Source organism: Ips typographus, linkage group LG1 (assembly GCF_016097725.1).
Source record: "Ips typographus isolate SLU linkage group LG1, UJ_Ityp_2.0, whole genome shotgun sequence".
Taxonomy (NCBI): Eukaryota; Metazoa; Arthropoda; class Insecta; order Coleoptera; family Curculionidae; genus Ips; species Ips typographus.
In genome coordinates this window covers 7,764,895-7,786,617 of record NC_138422.1, presented here as the reverse complement: position 1 = coordinate 7,786,617, position 21,723 = coordinate 7,764,895, and the positions used below count along the sequence as shown (strand labels likewise).

At 31.8% G+C, this 21,723-nt stretch overlaps 3 protein-coding genes across 4 annotated transcripts in view; all 3 read right to left on the bottom strand.

Moving 5' to 3' along the window:
* Window positions 1-1,363: 1,363 nt before the first annotated feature.
* LOC145738200 (uncharacterized) lies at window positions 1,364-7,042 on the bottom strand (the record flags this gene model as incomplete). The annotated part of the gene is made up of 10 exons (XM_081993055.1): window positions 1,364-1,785; window positions 1,839-1,994; window positions 2,056-2,160; window positions 2,213-2,527; window positions 2,579-3,130; window positions 5,638-5,688; window positions 5,748-5,894; window positions 5,950-6,054; window positions 6,102-6,416; window positions 6,476-7,042. Coding segments are annotated over 10 exons (2,367 nt in total), but the record flags the coding sequence as incomplete, so codon positions are not given.
* A 1,076-nt stretch (window positions 7,043-8,118) lies between these two features.
* LOC145738386 (uncharacterized) lies at window positions 8,119-20,010 on the bottom strand. Its single transcript, XM_081993223.1, has 5 exons — window positions 19,925-20,010; window positions 13,237-13,426; window positions 10,842-11,541; window positions 10,449-10,786; window positions 8,119-8,975 (listed from the first exon to the last, which is right to left on the bottom strand). Exons 1-5 carry the CDS (start codon window positions 19,946-19,948, stop codon window positions 8,461-8,463), a joined length of 1,767 nt encoding a protein of 588 aa, XP_081849349.1. The 5' UTR covers window positions 19,949-20,010; the 3' UTR covers window positions 8,119-8,460.
* A 1,424-nt stretch (window positions 20,011-21,434) lies between these two features.
* Gyc32E (Guanylyl cyclase at 32E) overlaps window positions 21,435-21,723 on the bottom strand; it is an 89,241-nt gene continuing 88,952 nt past the window's right edge. For both annotated transcript variants that reach the window (XM_081993106.1, XM_081993151.1), the window contains one exon: window positions 21,435-21,706. In XM_081993106.1, coding sequence (XP_081849232.1) covers window positions 21,554-21,706 — 153 coding nt within the window. In that variant the 3' untranslated portion in view covers window positions 21,435-21,553. The remainder of the gene's footprint in view (window positions 21,707-21,723) is intronic.

Here is a 21,723-nt window from a genome sequence, read left to right as displayed (position 1 = left end):
TTTTGCAGTTTTCGATACAAAACGTGTTTCTGAGATTTATGACAGTTATTTTGACGGTGGTCACGTGACTTTCCATCTAAATTATCTTTCAGAAACCACCACTAAACTACTATGTATTAGACTTCTTTCAAATATTTTGAGTCTTGGATGCTTCTTCCTCTTCCGTAAAGATATCCTCAAACGTAATTTTCATCGCTTTCTTTTCGTTTTTCTTCTTCAAAAAAGCTTTCCTTTTTTTGCAGGGAAAACTAACAACTGTCAAAATTTATTTAAACATTTGCTAACAAACAACCAACTTTGACCAATATGTAAAAAAGTCCCTGCCAAATCATTCTGACATTTATAAGTTACTGAGATGCAAGAAGCTTTGATTGATCAGAGTTTATTAATTCATATATCATAAATTTTCCACTTGTTGGATAAAATTATGTATGATACGCTTGTGTTATGGCAAATAAGTCACTCCAGAAAACCTCATGGTTTAATCTTTTTCTATCGTGACTTATTTGCCTCATAATACACTTGTTCCGTAAATAACTATAAGCTATTGCTATTTTTTCAGCGTTTCTACAATTTATAAGTAAGTTTATTTAAAAACGAGCAAAGCATTTTTTCACTCATATTCCTACAACCTTTACAGGAGCCCTATCATGGGAATTTCGGTCATTTGAAGAGATACAAGCAAGACTAAATAGCAGCAATTTGGAGTTCAATACCTTCCAAGAACATTTTGTTTTACAAACGTATATAAAGTGTGTTGTAATAGTTATTAACATTACTAGTGTGGTTATGAGCATTCTTATAGTCACAAGTGGGAGTGACACGAGTCTATTAATTTGCCATACCATACAGGTAATGTACAATTTTATCTACGATCTACACAGAAATTAGTCATTTTTAACTCCAACTTGGCGTTACGTAATGTTAGATTTTACAACCACTAGTGCGATAATAGTTATTTATACAACCAGTGACTCAAATCATTTTTTATTCTTGGTTAAGTTCATGGAGTGAATAAACCGGTTTAAATCACGTGTTTTATACAATATTTTATTAAATTTCAACGTCTTAATCAAAAAGTAAAATCACATTTCTATTAAATTTACACCACGCCCTGTAGATGTGACATGGATGTTTGTTTACATTTGTAAATAAGCGAATGTCATTTAGAGTGATTTAAAAAACTTTTAATCCTCTAGTGAATAAAAAATTGTTTAAATCGTTGCTAAGCGTTGAATAATTGACTATAATAGGACGAAATTTAATAAAATCAATTATTATCATCATCACTAGTGGGGTAAAATCGCTCATTACGTAACTCACAAGAAGCTATGTAATGGATCATTACCATGCTAGTCGTAGATAAAATTATTTATAAATTGATCATTTCAATAAACATAAAGTGGTCATTTAACTGAGGTATTTGTCTGAAAAAAAATTACGTAAAATAATATAACAGCAGAAGCTAAGTATACTTTTTACTTTATTCTATTTTCTAACTATAGTGCATTTAAATTATCATTTTAACAAAGGTGTCAAAGACCTTGTTATGTATTATTACTATTCTACTTACATTTCATAATTTGTACTACGGTAAATCTAAACTTAGTTAAACTATACTATTAGCAAGCTTTTAACTATTTTTTTCCTGTTTTGAACACACAACAGCAGTTCAGATCGCTGATTTTGTGATATTTCAGTTGTTTTAATTATCGCATAACAACGCAAAGTTTATTTATTAGTGTTGATAAACAGCATCATGTAAGAGTATGTAGCCCTGATGACCTGAAATTAATATAATAGTGATTTACATCTACTAAGAAAAACATGAAATGAACCGATAAGAAAGCTGGCAGAGACAAAGCTCCAAAAGGTCCTATATCAAATTTTAAAGGTTTTTGAGCTCGTACTAAAAAGATTATAATTAGTTTTTTATCCTCATTACTTCGTAAGTACCAGTCAGTATTCCAAATATCCATAGCAAGTTTTTCACTCTGCAATAAAAAAAAAAAGTAAGACACGTCAACTCGAATTAATCAAAATTGTAACCTGCACCTTGTAAATAACTTCATTTCCGTTGTAATAATAAATTACCAACCGCATTAACATTGTTATAAAAAATTCGGAAACAAAAATCACATTTTGGACATTAATTTTCATCTAAAAACTCACTTTACTAAACTGAATTTTAAAATATTTCAAAACAACTTACAACCAGCAATTGTAGAGTTATGGTAGCCAACTGTACTGAACACTGAAGAAAGTCAAACAAAATAACATATTTCAAGCCTGCATTAAAAGTGTCCATATATTTTATGATTGTCTGATGATGTTTAATAAGTTTGATAAAACATTCCCTGTTATCCTTCCAGTCATTTCCTGTAGGTGCTTTTAATTGCAGTAGTCTGTAGCTGAGTATGTCCAACTGATTAACAGCAAACGCAACAAGACTGAAAGACAGCATATCCGAGTTAATCACAAATGAACTACCTAAAGTACCATCAAAGACGTTCCACCAATACGCAGTCTAAAACAGTTTTGTTACAAAGAAGTTTCATGGGTTGTGTATTTCTAGTACCCAAAAATGTTTTTGAACATCAATAGGCCACCAAGTAGACAAAGGTAAGGTCTTTAAGGTAATTGTTTCATTATTCGCCACCATGGTAGGTAATTCCATGAAGAAGGGGTGCAAAAAGTACAAGAGCGAAACCACCCAACCATTAACAAAAAACAAAATATGATACATCCTGTTTACTTTAACTCCTTTCAAGTAAATTTGTCGAACTTGTGGATCAGCATCCTGAAGGATTTGGTCTTCATTTGAAATGATATTGGAGAACAATGTCTTTATTTCGTCAGTGTTGAAAGCCTTTATCCTGAACATGGAACATGTATAGATCAGAGTAATGCACAAGTTGCCAAGAATTTCCTCAATATTAAGCTTGTCCGCTCTTAGTAGTACTGTAAGTTGGTAATAAGCCCTGCAAATAAACTCGAAATAGTAGTAGTAAAGAATTGTTGAAAAAATATCATAAAGCCTTTTCAAATAAGTGTTTTCTTCAAAAATAAACGGCCATATACCCACAGTACTTGATAAGTACATTGGAATTTTTAAAAGTTGATTATTTGGCAAAATCTGCAACAAAAATTGTATTAAAAACTGAACCGAAATATGGCTACTACTGCTACTTGCCATGGTAGAATACCAACTGTAAAAAACGATTGCACCGTTCTAGGGTTGCTTTTCTATAATTGAAGATTTGCATCACAAAGTCTGAAATAATTACAGTGACTGTGTTTTACAAAGTTTCGCAACTTTATAAAACTGACCTGTGATTTAAAAACTGCACTTCTCAAAACCATTTTATTAAGTGAAACAAATAGTAAATATTTAATTGAGCAATTTGTGTAAAAAGAAACTCTGAAGAAAGATTGAAAATTATAAATTTAAGGGAACGCCTCAAGGTTTAAAAAGTTTTGTGAAAATTGTGGTTGTTGTAACTGTAAATAGTTTATTGTTTGTAAAGTTACGATTTCGAATCTCCAGCCAGAGACAGCAGTTTTTCTAAAAAATACATTTTTGTATAAATGTGAAACAAACCTTTAATCTGATTAAGGTCTGGTTGTTCGTGTATTGCTTAGTGAATGGGGGTCCTTATTCTTATATGATTGTCATTCAAACATCTTGCTGGGTTTCTTAAAACATGGCTCGGTGGGCAACTATAGACACAATAGAAAATGCTGTTATCCTTCTTTAAACAACTTCTAGACAATTAACATAGAGATCAACTCGTCATGTCATTATGGTCAAAACTTAACCTTTTTTAAATGACGTCAAGTAGCACATTACCCCTACTAATGTTTTGAAAAAACATAGCATTCACAATTTTTCAACATTTTACTACAATTGCTAACTGATTTTCCAGTTAGAGGTAGTTTTCTGCGGTTACTGGTTTATTTGCATTTAAAACCAACATCATTTCGTCATATATTTGCAATGCAGGAATAACCCTGCAATTTTAGTTTGGTCTAATATTTTATTTTTGCAATTTCCATTCCTACATAATAATTGTGATTTAGCATACATTCATTGAATTAATTTGCTCTTAATGTGTTCTTCGTAAATGTAGCTATTTTGGTTTTCCTAACCAACATTATTAGAGTTTATGTTGTTTAACGGTACCTATACTAGGATGTTTTTGGTTGTTGTTGTATTTTTTCAATACATATATTTAGGTTCCTTTTGCTCTTCGGTTTTACACCGACATAGTATGGTTATATTGGTACAAATTGGTTGATTGTTCATTTATAATGAGATAAGATACCTTGTACTCCTATATAGCCACCCAAACCGTTCATTAAGAGTTTATTAGGATCCAATATTAAAAAAAAATTGAAATTTTTGGAATTAAAAGATTAACGATACAACGGTTTTCAAGATATTAACGTTTGAAAAATGATCACTTTCAGGCGTTCAAGTGTCATAACTCCTAATCAGAATGAGATAGAGCGAAACGGCTTGCTTGTTCTTATCTTAACTTTTTGAGATCTATCATTTGGTAATATTTTTAATTTTGACAGGTGTCAAAAATTCTATATCAGTAAAAAAATGTACACCTGCCGGATTTTCTAATATGACCACGCAATAGATCTCAAAAAGCTAAGATAAGAACATGCAAACCATTTTGCTCTATCTTATTCAGATTAGGTGGTATGACACTCCGAAAACTAAAAATGTCAATTTTCAAACGTCAATATTTTGAAAAGCTTTGCAGATATAGATAGATACATCAAAAATATTTGAAATAGACGATAGGACTATTCAAAATTAAAATTACAACAACATACAGAAGGTTCCAAGTTGACATCTACTTCCGGTTAAATTAGAAGTGACAGAAAGATGAAAATATTTTTAAAATATAGCACACATCGAATTTATCTTAATTCAAAAATTTCAAATTTCTATAAACATTTGATCCTGATAAACTTTTAATGAACGGTTTGGGTGGCTAACCTCTGAATACAGGGTGTCCCGCGAGGTAAGGGACAAAATTTCACTACGTTTTCTTTAGGTAAATTCGAGTCAAAAATGTTCTATGAACATGGGTTCACAAATGCTTCTTTACCAAGATATGATTTTGTTAAATTTAATAGTGTTATTGTTTTGAAAACCTAAACCTAAATAACCTCAGAAAAATATTTTTTTACAAAAAAAATTAATACTACTTGGAAAATAACTGTTTATAATAATTGTTCAAAATGTCCATATTCCCATTGTAAGCATAGTCTAGCCCTTTTAATGATGTGGATGAGAGCCATTGTAGTTTTCGGCACAATATAAAATTTAAAAAAATCATATCTCGGTAAGGAAGCATTTGCGGACATATGTGTATAGGAATTATAGGATATTTTTAACTCGAATTCACCTAAAGAACACGGACACCTGGTATATGTATGCTTTCACTGCTTAGTTAATTCGAATATTGGTAGACATAAACAATCATGTATAATTTTTACAAATTGTATTATTGCAATACTGATGTTGTGTACAATATTATGTGTGAAACAAAATTATTGTTAACTTTACTAAAGTGAGTGATTTTTTATTGCTCTTCTATCACTATAACCTAACACTTATCCATTGGTGTTAATATATAGCATCAAATAAGAGTAAGTAGTTCTCATAACCTAAAATTAATAAAATTAGTGATCTACATCCATGTAACAGACTAAACAAGACATTAAACCGTTAATAAAGTAGGTAGTGACAATACTCCAAATGGTCCTATATTAAATTTTAAAGGTCTCTGAGCCCTTATTATAAAAATTAGAATAAGCTTGTTGCTACTCAAGTACCAATCGGTAGTCCAAATATCCATAGCAAGTTTTTGACTCTGCAATAAAAAAATCTAAATTATTCCAACTTGATTAAATCACATTTGTTCGTACCTTGTAAATTACTTCATTTCCGTTATAATAATAAATTACCAATCGCATCAACATTGTCATCAAAAATTCACCCACAAAGATAACATTTTGAACATTTGTTTTCATCTAAAATCACACTCAACTAAATTCAATTTACATATTTCAAAACTTACCACTACAAATTGTAAAGTTATGGTAGCCAACTGTACTGAACATTGAAGAAAATCAATCAACATGACATATTTCATTCCTGCATTAAATGTATCGATATATTTTATGATATCTTGATGACGTTTAATAAGACTAATGAAACGTTTCCTGTAATCATCCAAGTCACTTCCTGTAGATGGTTTTAACTGTTGAAGTTTATAACTTAGTATGTCTAACTGATTAACAGCAAATACTATCAAGCTTACAGTCAACATATTCGTAACAACAGTAAAAGTACAACCTAAAGTACCATCAAATAAATTACAAAAATAAGCAATCTAAAACATATTTTTTTTTGTAATTGAAACGGTAGTTTTATTGGTTGTGTTTTAAATACCCAATAATACTTTTGAACATCCATAGGCCACCAGGTAGACAAAGGCAAAGTTTTTAAGGTAATTGTTTGATTATTAACTATCATAGTAGGCAATTCCATGATGAAAGGACGACAAATATACATAAAGTATACTGCATATCCATTTGTAATAAATAAAATGCCATAAATCCTGTTTAGTTTAACTCCTTTCAAGTAAATTTGTCGGACTTCAACGTCAGCATCTTGAAGAATTTGGTCTTCAGTCGAAATTATATTGGAAAATAGATTCCTTATTTCCTTAGTGTTGAAAGTATTTCGCCAGAATATGGATACTGTATAGAGCAATGTGATGCACAAGTTGTCAAGAATTTCTCCTACATTAGGCTTTTCCGCCCTTAGTAGTATTATTGTAAGTTCATAATAAGATCTGCAAACATACTCCAGGTAGTAGTAATAGAGAATTGCAGACCAAATATTATAGAATCGTTTCAAATGTTTATTTTCTTCAAAAATAAATGGCCATACTCCCACTGTACTTGATAAGTACATTGAAATTTTTAAAAATCGATTATTTGGCAAGCTCTGCAATAAAAACAATTGTTAAGGACTTATTTATAATTAGAGATACTTCTACTTACCATGGCAGTTACAATATCTATGTTAATCTAAAGTTGCGTTGTCAGTAATATAAACTTACGTACCATAAAGTTTTAAATAATTCCACGCACTCTTTTACCAAGTTTACTAACTTTGAAAAATTGCCCTGTGATTTAAGAATTACCCTATTCAAACCAGTTGATTGAAGGAAAAAAAAACGAATAAAAAATTAATTGAGAAAATTATGTACAAAAGATAAGTGTCTATGCGGAAAATGATCAATAATAAGATGACGCAAAAATGTACTAAATAAAAACACCCAATGTTTGTATGTTGTATGTATGTTTTGAATGGGACATTTATTTCTTAGTGGTCACTGTCATATTCAAACTTAAGTCAACTGGCATATTTTTATTGGCACACTCTGTATATTTTAAATTTCATGCTTCTGTCCTTTTTTGTGACTACAATTATAGAGGCTGATATCTAAAACTCAAAGTCAAATATTAATATTTTACCAACCCACAAGTTTACCAACTTAACAATAAGTTACAAATTGCTATAAAATGAGTGATTTACGTACCAACTTCTCAATTGAGTTGTAAAGCAATAAACACGCAATTACGCAACTTGTGTACAAAACAACTTTCTTATATTTATATTTCATTATTGAAAATGATACACGTATACAGGGTGGTCCACCAGGAACCGCCGCGATTCATTATGGGAAAACCAGAAGGAGCATGCAGCACCGATGGAGCACCCTATATATTTTTAGATTCTACTAACGATTTCAAGTATGTTTCATGTATGATAATCTATATCTATTTGCAACGGTTTTCGAGATATTGACATATAAAAAATGACATTTTCTCATTTTGGAATGTCATAGCTCCCAAGCAGAAGGAGTTTTTATGGTGTATTTATTCAGTCGTCAATAATTAAACAACATACATTTTTAAGGCAAAGTGATCAAAAATTATGGGTATTGCGCATTTAAATGTAAAAAAGTTATCCGAGAAGAGAAAATCAATTGTCTTGAAGGCATTTAAGAGAAACAAGTCAAGTTTTCAATGTAAATTTAATAATACAATTATTTAATAAATTTTAAATTTAACGCTACGGTTTATATAAAATAACTTCCTGAAATGTGGTCATAAAGTGATTGATTTTTAACTATTTTTTATTTGTCTATGGTATTGGACATTTTTTATTACATACTATATATACATTTCATATTTTACAATATTATATTACTCAATAAACAACGATAAATACACCACTGAACTGTAATATTGCACATAGCCCTCTGTTACAGAACTACACTTTACTCTGAAGTAATTCAAAAACTGATTCAGCTCAGATACAAACTTAAGCACACAAGTCTACATAATACAGTTATATTATCTCTAAACATCCCTTGTTCGCTTTTTGCTTTTCACTTTCTTCTTTTCTGTAGACTGCGTAGACGTTGGAAAGGCAGCTTCTTCATAAGCAGCCACTACGTCATCTTTAGCTCTTCCTTTCTGCTGACTGGTATTAACATCATCAAGATTTTGGAAGAAATGACTGGGCATTGCACCTCGTCTAACAAAATATTTGGCCATTTTCTCGAAATCGACGTTTTGATAGTTGAAACCATCGTCGGAAGGAATATCGGCGGTGTTATAATAGTCTTGTCGAACCGAATCTTGTCCTAAGTAAGGATTCTCTTCAGCTAGATGAGATGATTCGGGATTTTGGTAACTGGATTGGGGGTAATTTTGTTCTGAGTCTGAATAGGCTGCTTCTGACTGATACGAAGAGTAGTATGGCCTCTCTGATTCCTGTACTTCCACTTTTGCGACGTTTTCTGGTACTTGGATCTTAATTGTTTTGATTTCCTTGCCAGAAGAACTTGGATTTTCTGGAGTTTTTACATTTCCTGTAAGAAAAGTCCATTAGTATCATGAAAGAAACAGAACAATAATAAACACATTAAATAAGTTACTTAAAAACGTGGTCTGTTTATACCTATTGCAAACTCTACTTATTAATATTGTACTACTTAATAATACTGCATTTATGGTTTAGCTTTACGTATCTCTTTCTGGCAATAAATATGTTCCAATTATTGAGTCACTTGATGACAAAGAAATTTTTGAACCAAATGAAATTATAGAGCCAATAAATATGTTATTAACATTAAGGTTTTATGCAACTGGATCAACATAATGTTAATTATGTAAAAACCAAGATTTTGTTGGAGGTAGTACAACAGCATACGTTCTAGTGAAAGATGTAACTCAAGCCAATGCCACATTAAGACCTAGTATTGATATGCCACACAACCCTAGAAGAATGGGAAAAAGTAATGACTATTTTGTAATGAATTTTCATGTGTAATAGGAACTATAGATGATACACGCATAAAACCCCTGACGGAGAAGACGCTGAAGTATTTAGAAACAGAAAAGGCTGTTTTTCATGGAATGTGCAAGTTTTCGAGATATCGTAGTTAGATGGCCATAATTCTCATATTTTTAATACCAGTGCTATTGAAGCACGAAAAGATGTTAACATTCTGGAAAATGCTGTTTTACTGGGTGACGGTGGATTTGCCAATAGCAATTTCTTGTTAACTCCCTTACCAAAAGTGAAAAATGACGCCGAAAACTTATACAATAAAAGTCATATAAGCGGATATGCGGGTTTCCCCTCAAAAATCATAAAACTTTATCGTTGCTACGGTAATACTCGAATAACATTGCCATAAGTGATAAAATAGAATTACCGGAAGACTGTCTAGTACCATGGAAGATGGCAGTGAAAATGAGGCAATCAATGAGTTGTGAATCAAAATATTGGAAACAATGCTGGAGAAATGTTATTATTAATAATATTAGTAATTAACACTCTTGAAATTTCTTAATGTAAATAATAATTGTGAGTGGACTGAAGAGCTTTTAATAGTAATTTGTCTTCAACATCAATGTTATAACAATGTTAATTTGTTATGAAAAATAAGAGAGAACCAGAACGGAACGCTATTCCGAGGTTTTACTGACCAAACGACTTTGACCATTGTAAAACGTTTCTGTGTTAGCTAGAGTACTAACAAAGGTTAAATTAGATATATCAAAATACTAAATAGTATTTTTTAATCAATCCGTACTAAATTTATTCTTAAAACTGTTTCTTTCATGCATCAGTCAAATAATGATAATTGTTTACTTAAATGTGACAACATTCAGTTTTCCTTTGAATAATTAACCAAAAATATCTGACTTAGCGTTTAAAAATTTCTTGAATACTTTTGAGAACAACCTGTTATATTGTCAACTTTCTTAATTTTTTTTTTTAAATGAGAGAGATTTAAAGCTAATAATCTACAGTCTACAGTAAGTCTTCTACTTACCATCTTCAGTCTTGAACACCACTCTTGTATGAGTATCACTAGGATAATTCTCAGCAGTCAAAAGCTTCTCATTGGAATCGTATGGCTGTTGATAATAATCGGGATACTGTTGCGGTTCTACTTGGTTTGTATTATAGTACTGTTGCGCTTGAGGTGCTGCAGGTTGATGCAATTCCTGTTGACTGTACTCTAGTGCCTGACTGGCTGGATAGTACTTATGTGCAGATTCTGTAGTGTAACCGGCTTGGGTGTTTGGCTGCACGTAGAAAAGTTGAGGCTGTTTAACCGGTCGTGATTTTTTGGTGCTTGGTTTCGAAGCCACTGAAGGTGTTTCATACCTAAAAGATCCAAATTTATTACAATTAGCAATTAATTTAGAAGTAGGAAACCAACCTGAACTGGTATTTGACTGGTGCTTCTTGTACCTGCACGTTTCTTCCATTGTTATAGTCTGAGTATTGTGACGAAGGTTTTTGATAGTAACTTGGTGGTTGGTAATACTGGGGACTAGGTTCTGGCTGCTGGTATTGAGTTTGATATGTGTATCCTTGACTAGGACTTGAGTAATCTTGACTTGGATATGAACTATAACCAGAAGCAGGAGCTGAGTATGTTGATTGGACTGGTGCTGTATAATGTTGCTGGTCTGTTGTTCCAACAGGAGCTTGAAAGGCCTTAATATAATGTAGCAGTAACGATTGAATGTTAATTGAGTTGATAGTTTTTGCAAACGGATGGCTTTTGGGCAAATTAGCTTGAATTGTCGAGTCCTTCAACTGATCTGGGTAGATTCGCAGCACTATAACTGGAACTGGACTTTGATTCTGTTCTAACTCAGAAATGCTCGACAAACTCGAGGTTAAACCACCAATTTGTCCTTGCGAACCTAAACTGGAATACAGCGTGGTGCCTGGTTTTAAGGCCGCAGTTTCCTGAACTTGCTCTGTCACGGAAGGCAGAGTGTACTGCACTGACTTTTCAATTTTCACAGAATCCTGAGATCCAGTAAAAACGTTGGCAGTATTTCCTTTGTACGGTGGTATGTCATGCTGGGAGTACTTGTAGACTTCGTAGCGTGGCTTGTCGTAATTGTCTGCATAAAGAAGATAGCCCAATAAGGAGAGGAATAACTCGTGTAATGTCATTAACCATAAGTTTAAACGAGGAAGTGTAATAGTATGGTAATGGGATAAGTCTGTGAAGATGCGGACAGTGAAAGTTATAGTTTATTGTTATTATAATGCAGCGTTTTCAATATTCTCTTTGCCGAATATTAATAAATCGGATGCAGATTTAAATAACTGAAATGTCAAGGAGGAATTAACATGAGTGCATAAAATATTCTTTTAACGAAGGTTTCCAATTTGGCAGGAGTAAAGTCAACAGAGTTTACTTTTAGGAAAATAACGATTTTTTGCAATATATACGGACAAATATACGGAGTGTTCTGAAATTTTGATTATTAAAATACAAGCTGTGATAAAACTAGCCTGCTATACGTTCGCGTTTACTGTATGTTCTGTAGGTCAAAAAATAATATTATAAAAAAATTATAATACAATGTACCTAAACAAGCTCATAATATTTTTAAATGGATAATCGTTTTCAGGTCATAAATACGAAATTCATTCGATATAGACAAAAAATTAATACCTTTAAACTAGGGAAAGGTTGTATCCTTCACATTTTGTTATTTTTAACTTCAGTCATCTATTAAACTCGACCTCTATTTCCACGAATCTAGTTTCAGGTAATAAAAAGATTAAGGGAAACCTGCTTAAAAGTTTTATTTATTTTTCTTGCTTTGTGATTTGTCACATTTTGAGGACAAGTGCGATTCCAAAATTATGAAAAAACCGTTCTCAAGAAGCTTTGTTTCCCTTAAAGATCATTGATTTCGAACACGTTTTACCTTCCATAACCGTTATACTGATCAAATATTTAAAAAATGACATGATGTTGGATTCACGTCCAATTGGGTTAAAATCAATTAACATTCCACAAGGGATAAAAACTCTAGCTATTTTGACTCTATTTGGATTTGAGCCCGAATAGCTCGAGGCTTCATCCCCTTTGGAATCTGAATTTAGTAGTCTTTTTATAAATTGGATAAACTTTATTTCTTTTTTGATTTCCCTGTAAGGATACGTACCACAAAATAATTTTCAAACTGTAAAATTAAAACCGATTTTATGTAAAATTATGTAAAATTTTTAATACGAATAACTATACAAAGCGTTTCTCAAAGTTGCTGCATAGAAAGTGCTAAAAACTCAATAACTATTTTCTATCGTCTTGTATTCAAAAACAAGACACGTGTTAAAAGTTGATTTGAACAGCCAAATTTTAGATACCAGTTCAAAGTAAGAAAAATTATTTTGTGTATAGCAGGTTCTAAATAATGATAATTAGAGTATGTAATAAAAAGCACTAAATTTCAGGAAAAAATGACTTAAAAAGAAAACAAATGTTAAAAACCACTTCAAAATGTACAGGATTCTCTTAATCGTACGTAAGTTAAAGGTCACTTTAGTCATTTTTTACAATAAAATATAGACTTTCTCGAAAACTGGTTGTGATAATGCCACACGACTTCCAAACTGTTTTAATAAATAAACGGTTTTAATGTGGTTAAAAACCAGACAAATAACTTTTCTTAGGATTCTTAAATATTAAGATAAGCTGTTCTATCGAATGCCGGAATACTTAAATTAATAATTAATCAACCCTGTAAACTTAAATTACTTAAGTCCCTACTCAAAGAATTTTTAGCTACTAATGTACTTACTGAAACCATATCCCAAAGCTCCATCAATTGTCCTTTTGGATTGTTTGGAGCTCGTAGAATTTTCATTGGGATCAACAATTTCAATAGCAATGATAGCTCGTTGAGATGCAGCCCTTTCAGTTTGTGGCTTGGCTGCTTTCTTGCTGATTTTAGCTGATTGAAACTGCTGAGGCAAGACCACCATCAAACACTGAAACCATTAATTTTTTTATTATGTCTTCTAATTAAAAGAAATGTTTTTAATTAAATTGGATGAGAACTTTCATCGATAATGGGAATTTTATTGTAATCAGGCAGGATATTGCAAAAGTGCTATTTTTACGAATCTCATAAATCTCTAGTTCTTAATTATCTGCTAAATTCAACTTATGATATAAATTAGTCGTCTTGGCCACGGATCCAATCTGTTAGCCGCATTGTTTGTAACAATATCATCACCGAAGGAAAGTGACTGTCTTCTTTATGGTTTTTTTTACACAGTTGTATACGTAATAGGAATCATAGATTCTCGTGTTTCAAGCCACTTTCACTCTTATCAAATGCAATTTGATGTCGACTCTTTAGTTCAAATTCAATTTCTCAACAGTTTAATTGAAATATTAAATTTCGTGTAGAACAATTCGTAATTAGGCTTTCTTATAACGCAATAGCAAACAATAGAAATAGTCTAAATGAAAATCACACTCTTCAAATCTAATTACTGTTACTATCACTCAATTACACCTATTCATTTGTTAAACAATCGAGGTTTTAATTATTAATTATTTATACATCAATCATTAAAGTTGCATAAGAATTCGAAATTACCGGACAGATGTAAACAATAAAAATAAGATTATGTCAATGGAACAGATTACATCTTCTCACGCATCGTCATTATCAACCTACTTCAGGTTAGGTTATATGGTTTTTGCGGATACTTACCTCGGTAATGCTAAATCTTACGTTATACTTTCACTTATAGACGGATGTCTCGCATGGCCGACAAGATGCCGTAATAAGTTAGTTTTAAGGGTCGTTACGGGTCAGAGGAAAAGTGACCGTGAAGAGGCAAAAACCACACAAGAAATTATTTCAGATTAGTATTTGGTATAGCACAGGATGTTGGAGAGTGGCAGATGAAACTTTCATTATGCTAATCAGTTTTAATAGGCTAATTCACCAAGAAACCACTAAAATGCGGTACTTCAGCATCACGAGAGTACCATCTAAAAAAACCGGAAGTCTCGAGGGTTTTACTTCTTTAACTGTTTGTATATAAGCTTAAAAGAATAACCATAAAGCTCATGAAACTTAAGTAGCATCACAATTACCAACATCCAATTAACGGTTTTATGCACTTAACATTGTCACAGAAAATTAACATTTCCAATTAATTAAGCTGATTTGATTGTTTGTGCAACACTTCTGATGGGTAATATAATTTAAGAGATAATTAAACATTTGCACTTTTGATTAATAAAGTACTTAAAGTATTTTTCTTTAAATACGGTACAGAGTTTTAGTTGAAACTGACTTAGTTAAACAGATTCATAAGATTGACAGAAACATGAGCAATAAACTTGAATTTTGAAACCTATTTAATGTTGTCCAAGTAGTTTAGAGAAAGTTAAACTTGTTAAAATTAGAGACACGTATAAGGAATAATTTTTGTATAAAAACAGCTTTTTACGATGTTTATAAAATGTATAATGCAATTCAAGATTTCTATAGTTCTTTTAACTCTTTGTGTGCATTTTTTGCTATGTTATAATATATTACTACAAATCAAAATTAGTTCATTAAAAAACAAACAAAACTGTCAAAACAATTTTTACACTGTTGAATAATAATACCGCGTCTGTCATATCTAGCAATAACTGTAATAAAAATAAATGTCAATCAAACAATTTAATGGAGCATTTCCATGATTTTGTTATTCCATTTTTTTAAGAGAGAAGATTAAAATTGCTCTCTTGACATATTTCTTTTTGTAAACTATTTTAATCAAAAAATTAGGTTTTTAGATTTTGATGGGAAACTACAAATAATGTTTCTACTACTAACATAATAAACATATCATTATTGACCGATTAGTAAAAATAGAGCCTAATCTCTAGTTCTAGTCTGGTAGGTAGAAATGCAACAAAACAAGAAATATTATTGACCTAGGTAAATAATAATGTCAATGTATATTAAGACATATGACATATAAAATTTTTGAAACATCGGAAATACCTACGAAATGGCACAAAAGTATAACAATCCCTATATTCAAGAAAGGACAGAAGACGCACCCAGACAACTACAGGGGCATAACGCTGCTGAACACAAGCATGAAACTCTTTACCGGCATTTTGAAGGAAAGTCTTGAAACACAAATAACAAACAGGGAAGAACAACAAGGCATCAGATGAAACAGATCCACGACCGACGCCATATTCATTATCAAACAACTAAAAGAAAAATCAATGGAATTTAATACACCAGCATATGTCTGCTTCATCGATTTGACCAAGGCATTTGATAGGGTGCGCCTATCCGACATCATGAATATACTGATAGCGAAAGAAACGCCAGATACCATCGTAAGAGCAGTCTGCAGTCTCAATATGAACAACATGACTAAAGTAAAGGCAGGAGACACTTATACGGAAGAGATACCGACACCAGGAGGCATCAGACAAGGTGACAGCTTTATCCCATTTCTGTTCAATCTCTTAATGGGCAGAATTATAGAGGAAGTATCATCACTAAATGCGGGATACCGCATGGGACAGAATAAAAGAAGCAACATGGTATGCTACGCCGATGATGCAGCTATTTTCGCGGAAACGGAGGACGATCTACAGAGACAACTACACAAATTCTGCCAGGTCAGCTAAAACCATATCTGTAGAAAAAACGAAAAGCACAACCTTTGCCAAAGATCCCGTAAGATGTAAGCTGGTTCAGGACAAAATCATCGAGCAAGCCTCACAACTCAAATATCTGGGTATGGATCTGTCGAGTTATCACGACCCAGTGAAGGACCTAAGAAGCCAGATCAATAAAGCGTCTGCCATGTCGGGCTGCTTAAGGCAGATAATATGGGCGAACAAATACATGCGAAAGGATAGCAAGGCCAGGATCTATAAGATTTGTATCAGGCCAATCATGACATACGGAATAGAAACCAGAGAAGACACCAACAAAACGAAAAGAATGCTCAGAGAGACAAAGAAAAAGATATTGGTACGGTCACGTGAGAAGAATGGAAGAAGGAAGCCTGCCACGCATCGCACTTGAAGGGAAACCAATAGAGAAAAGAGCACCCGGAAGACCACCTAAGAGATAGAATGACAGCTGGCAGTCCACCTCCCAGGAACTGATCCAGAGGAACCTGCAAAACTAACAGATCGCGGGATCTTAAATATGAATAAGAAGAAGAAGAAGAAGAAGAAGAAGAAGAAGGCTAGGTTATGTATGCTGCTTCTGCAACATCGAAGCAGCATCATCACAGTGCAAAATGAAGGCAAGTAATGCAGTCAGGCAAGACCAACCCTGGGTTGTATAGCTAAAAGAAGAAGAAGAAGGATATGGTCACATGATAGATGTTGTTTAAGATTGAGTCAACGATGATTTGATATATGTTTCGTCTGTGAAAACGGAAGGATTTGACATATCATCTTTGTGTGTGGTTAGTGATTTTTGTAACACTTTTTCCTGATTGACCCTGCAAGCTGGCAGCACCTGAATTTTTTTGATACATGTTTCCAAAAGGAACACAAAGAGCTCACTTTAAGTATTGAAGTCCTACTCATAGGTCGTGCTTGGGAAAAAACTAAACCCCCTGACGATAGCAGCAGAAAATGGAATTAGTTGGGGACTTAAATCCAAATTAGTTGGGGACAATCCAGTTGAAAATCAACTTACCTGTTATAGGAGCCTCTGAACTGCTTTTTCATTTATTTTGAACTTGAACTTGAATTGAAATAGACAATAAACCAAAAATCATATTTTATTAATCCTTCTAATCATCACGAATGTTCACTCGCCATTTAATTTTTTTTTTGATAACTACGTAGGTTTTATTTGTAAAATTATTATTTAGAACATGTGGATTGTTTTTAAGTTTTTCGTTGGAAGCACTATTTTGCAATGGTTCCATGTCGCTAAAGTTGATAATAAAAAAAAAGTTGCAAATTATTTAGCGTCCCTGATTCCAGAATAATTTAGAGGAAAGAATAAAGGAGGAGGAATTAAAAATAAATAGTAATTGAATCCTAACACAAGCACAGAGAGAAGCACAGAAAATTCTCTAAATTCTAGATTGCTTTAAAAGTAAAAGACAATCATTTAAAAAATTTCAGTCCTTCAAAAGACAAAATTACGTACAGTTTGGCGATTTCAAAAGATTCTCATGGACGCCATGCAATCAATAAACTGGTCAATTGGCTTATGAAACCGACCGTCTATAAATTTTAACAACTATGGTATTATTACATCGCTTTATTATTCGGTTCTTGAATCAACATTGCCGGTAGCTTGGCCTTCGCTGACTATCTTTGAGGATACTGCAAAGACATGTTTGGAACCATCGATTCACAGTACCGAAGAATTGTTTTGGAGACATCTGAATGACAGATAAAAACCTAATTGAACGTTAATTTCATCGATGGTTAAAAAAGGCAACTTAAACCGACCCTGATATTTCACTGAACCATTGTGTTTTCGATAAATCAACTTTTGGTACTAATTAACCATTTTTGCAGTTTTAAGTAACGTTTTAGAGTACGTTTCAGAATTCGTTATATCTCCGAAGAAATTTTAAATTTATAAAGTTAATGAGGATGCGTTTTGACCTCGGTTTTTTGCGTATTTGACAAAAAGAGGTTTTTCGCTTACTATTTTGGTTTATGAAACAATTAATCAGTATTTTCTTGGAAAATGTAATTTACAGTACTAGGGGTCAGTATACCTATTTCAGTTTAACATTGTTTTATTTCTAGAAAATCCATATTAGTATCCAAGGCGTCCCAAATCAAAAAAAATTATTTGGTATTTTTGAAGTCTACGTCAAATTAAGCTTTACTTGATGTAAAATGTCTGTATCGATATTGAACTGCTTTTGCTCTAGCAACCTTAATTGATTGATTTTTGACCATACCCCTTAAACTCCTTATGTTTTGGTTTTAGCAAAAAATTGTAAAATACAAATTTTGTACATGTGCTATCTCAGAAACTATAGATAGTCTGTGAAAGAACTTACTTATTGAATGATTTCTTTAAACCGGATAACCAAATCTTTATTCAGAAAGTTGAATATCGATACCGACATTTTACTTCAAATAAGAGTAGAATTTCGTAAAATCCAAATATCGAAAAAAAAACTCAAACAAGCCCTGTTTAAGTTTGAAAACCATTCCGGATTAAGTTCTGTTTAACCTACAAGAATAGGACGTTTACCAGTTTTACATTATTTTAGCCACTTTTAAAAATATTTCAAACAAAATAATCAAAAGAATACAAGAATATGGAGTATGGATACTCTTCGGAATACTCTATCTGACTGTCTTGTTCTTCAGATCAGCTCTTATCTTTTTCTAGTTTCACATGATGTCTATATGGTCAGTAACTTTTGTATTACTTTTTTCTATTTTTTAATATTCTTAATTAGTCCTATTCTACTGATTACCTGACTTAGGTATGTCATGTATCAGAACCTTAAAAATCCTTGGAAGAGCCCAAAATTGCGTTTCTAAGAATTAAAAACAATTATAAATGTATGATCTAGATATAAATAGACTATATAATGACACAAATCACAAAATTTTAACCAATTTTAAATTAAATGATATGTATCTATTTTGTTTTCTCCTAGTGTGGTTTACACATCTTATCAACTAGAAGTTTTGACTTTTTAATGCATTATTAACAGTGTTCTCTGATTTAGAGGATTAAATTAAAATTCACAATGTTGTTTATACATGTTAGTGGAACTTTAGATTTGTTTAACCTTTAGTTCTTCTTTTGGACTGAGTATCGAGTTTTTCTATTTTTAGTTGTATTTCTTTAACTCACTATCTCTGCATAAACTAAAATGCACATATTTTGGATCATAAAACTAGCACTAAACAAGATTGCACTATTGTTCAATAATCACCATTATTTTACGATCGTAACCAATTTTCAATCGTAATCCCTCAGTTAATTGGTTGCTTCATTTACTTCTTTGCTGTATATGAAAAGTAATTTCCACTATAGAGGCAATTTCATTTCGACACTAGGACATAACATGCAGCAAATGAGAATGTCCTTCGTAAATTACAAGATGTTTCTTAACTCGTACGGGATTAAAACAAAGTGACTTATTATGAAATTAAAAATGGTTTACACACTAAAATTTTGTAATACGATTAGTAGAGCATTGTCATGCAAAATTAATCAGATTTTCTATTGAACTAAATTGAATTGATTTTAAGAAAGCAAGTAAAATTTTTTCAGTGCATTTCAATAACATTTTGATCAAGTGTGTAACCTTTTGGTTTTTAAACATCATATCATAATGAATCAAAATCAATATTGATAGTTAACTAACACATTTTTTCTAATTTGTAGAAAAAAAACAATTAAAACGCACTGTACACACAATTAGATTATATTCTTGAAGAAACTGTTTGTGAAACATCACTGAACCAGAAAAGTACAAAAATTGTGAAAAACTCACCAGAATTACGTAAAGGGTCTTCATTTCACTTGTTGCACCGGTAATCTTCTTGAAGAGACTGTTTCTTCCGCGAGACTAGGTTGAACTTTATTCAAGATATGCGAATTCTTGAAGATGTTAAACCCTCTCTCTATTAAGAGCGTTCGAACGCGATCACAACTTTAATTTGTGCATTTTATGTTTTCACCTTTGTTAAGTTAACAAACTGATATAAACAACTTAAAAATACCATTTAATATGATGTGATGTTTGATAAATTCAGTTAGTTAAATATGTTGCCTAATTGACTGATACAATTTGAAACAACATCGTTCGAACCGGCTTAATTTAAAGTTGTCAAAATGCAGATGTTCTTCAATGAATTTTTAAGTAGTTTAAATATCGATCATACGTATGAATATGTATTAAACATTTCACTGATTTATTTGTGCGTTGTGGTTTATGATAATTTATTTAAAAAATTGATATAAATGGTCATCGCCTGTATAAGCTAGAGCTGCTTTTCACTTTTTACTGATGATTTTTGATGTGCTAATTGTATAATATTAAAGGAGATGCACAGATATGTCTAACTTTTTGTTGATTCATTCACAAAATTGTCATTAAATGAAAAAAGGTTTACTAATACCACACTACATATGCAAGATTTTTTTATTATGCTGCATGTATAGCTGATTTGAGCATGCAATTATAGACAAAAAGTAAAATCAATTGATAATACAACTGGTAAGACTGTAGCAATTATTTACGGTTTCTGGCATTGAAAAGTAAGGTATACTTTTGCCGGTATGTTGTTTAGTAATTTTTTTACCTGAATGATGTGACTGTGAAAACGAAATTTTGAAAAATATTAAGGAAAGTAAAATTCAATTAAACTATTATTAAATTTAATTTTAATTACCTGAAAAGTCAAGAGCATCCTAAGATAGGGAAGTTTTTATGGCATGGAAGAATAAATAAATAAAAATGTCATCATCATGTTATCAGTTTAGGTGACAAAGTGTGGTGTTCTTATTAATGAATGAAATTTTAATGAAAAAATGAATGAAAGTTTAATATAAAAAGTTAGAGAACATGCTTGTTTTATACAATCATGGATTGCCTGCGATCAACATATTTGCCAAGCAGCTTTCCATAATTTAAATTTACAAAAACAAGGAAACAGATTGAAATAAGTTTGTTTTTGACATAATTGTTGATAAAAATAGGTACTAACTTTGCAGGTAAGCGTAGTGTTATGAGTTTAATACACGACAGTGTATTAGAAGGCCTTTAATACACTGTCGTGTATTAGGTCTTTAATCCACGCCAAACAGACGTATTAAACCTTCATAGTATACAGGTCGTGGATAAATAAGTTAATTATCACCATATAATTAACTCACACATTGTCAAATCATCACAATTAACACTTTTTCATAGCTGCATCGTTTTGACTGATCCAAAGTCTTGCCTCTTGGCTATTGCTTTTAGATATTTTGCTACTGTTTGAAAATAAATAACAAAAATTACGAAATAACACACTATATTAATCCAATATTTTTGAGTAACAAACAATAAACGTATCAAACAACAAATTGACAAAAATATGTTACATTTTGTGTCTTACTTAGTCATTTAGACGTTCAATTAATATTTGTAATGAAATTCGTTACTGGAGGTGGTAAAGGTTATAGTTGGTGCTGACCTGGGATATTCCTCCAGTAAATTGTGAATTGGCAATCGCGTACGTCTGTGACTACCAGTGGAACCGTAGGAGCACTTCCTATTGGCCACTGTTTCCTAAAAGTACAAAAGTG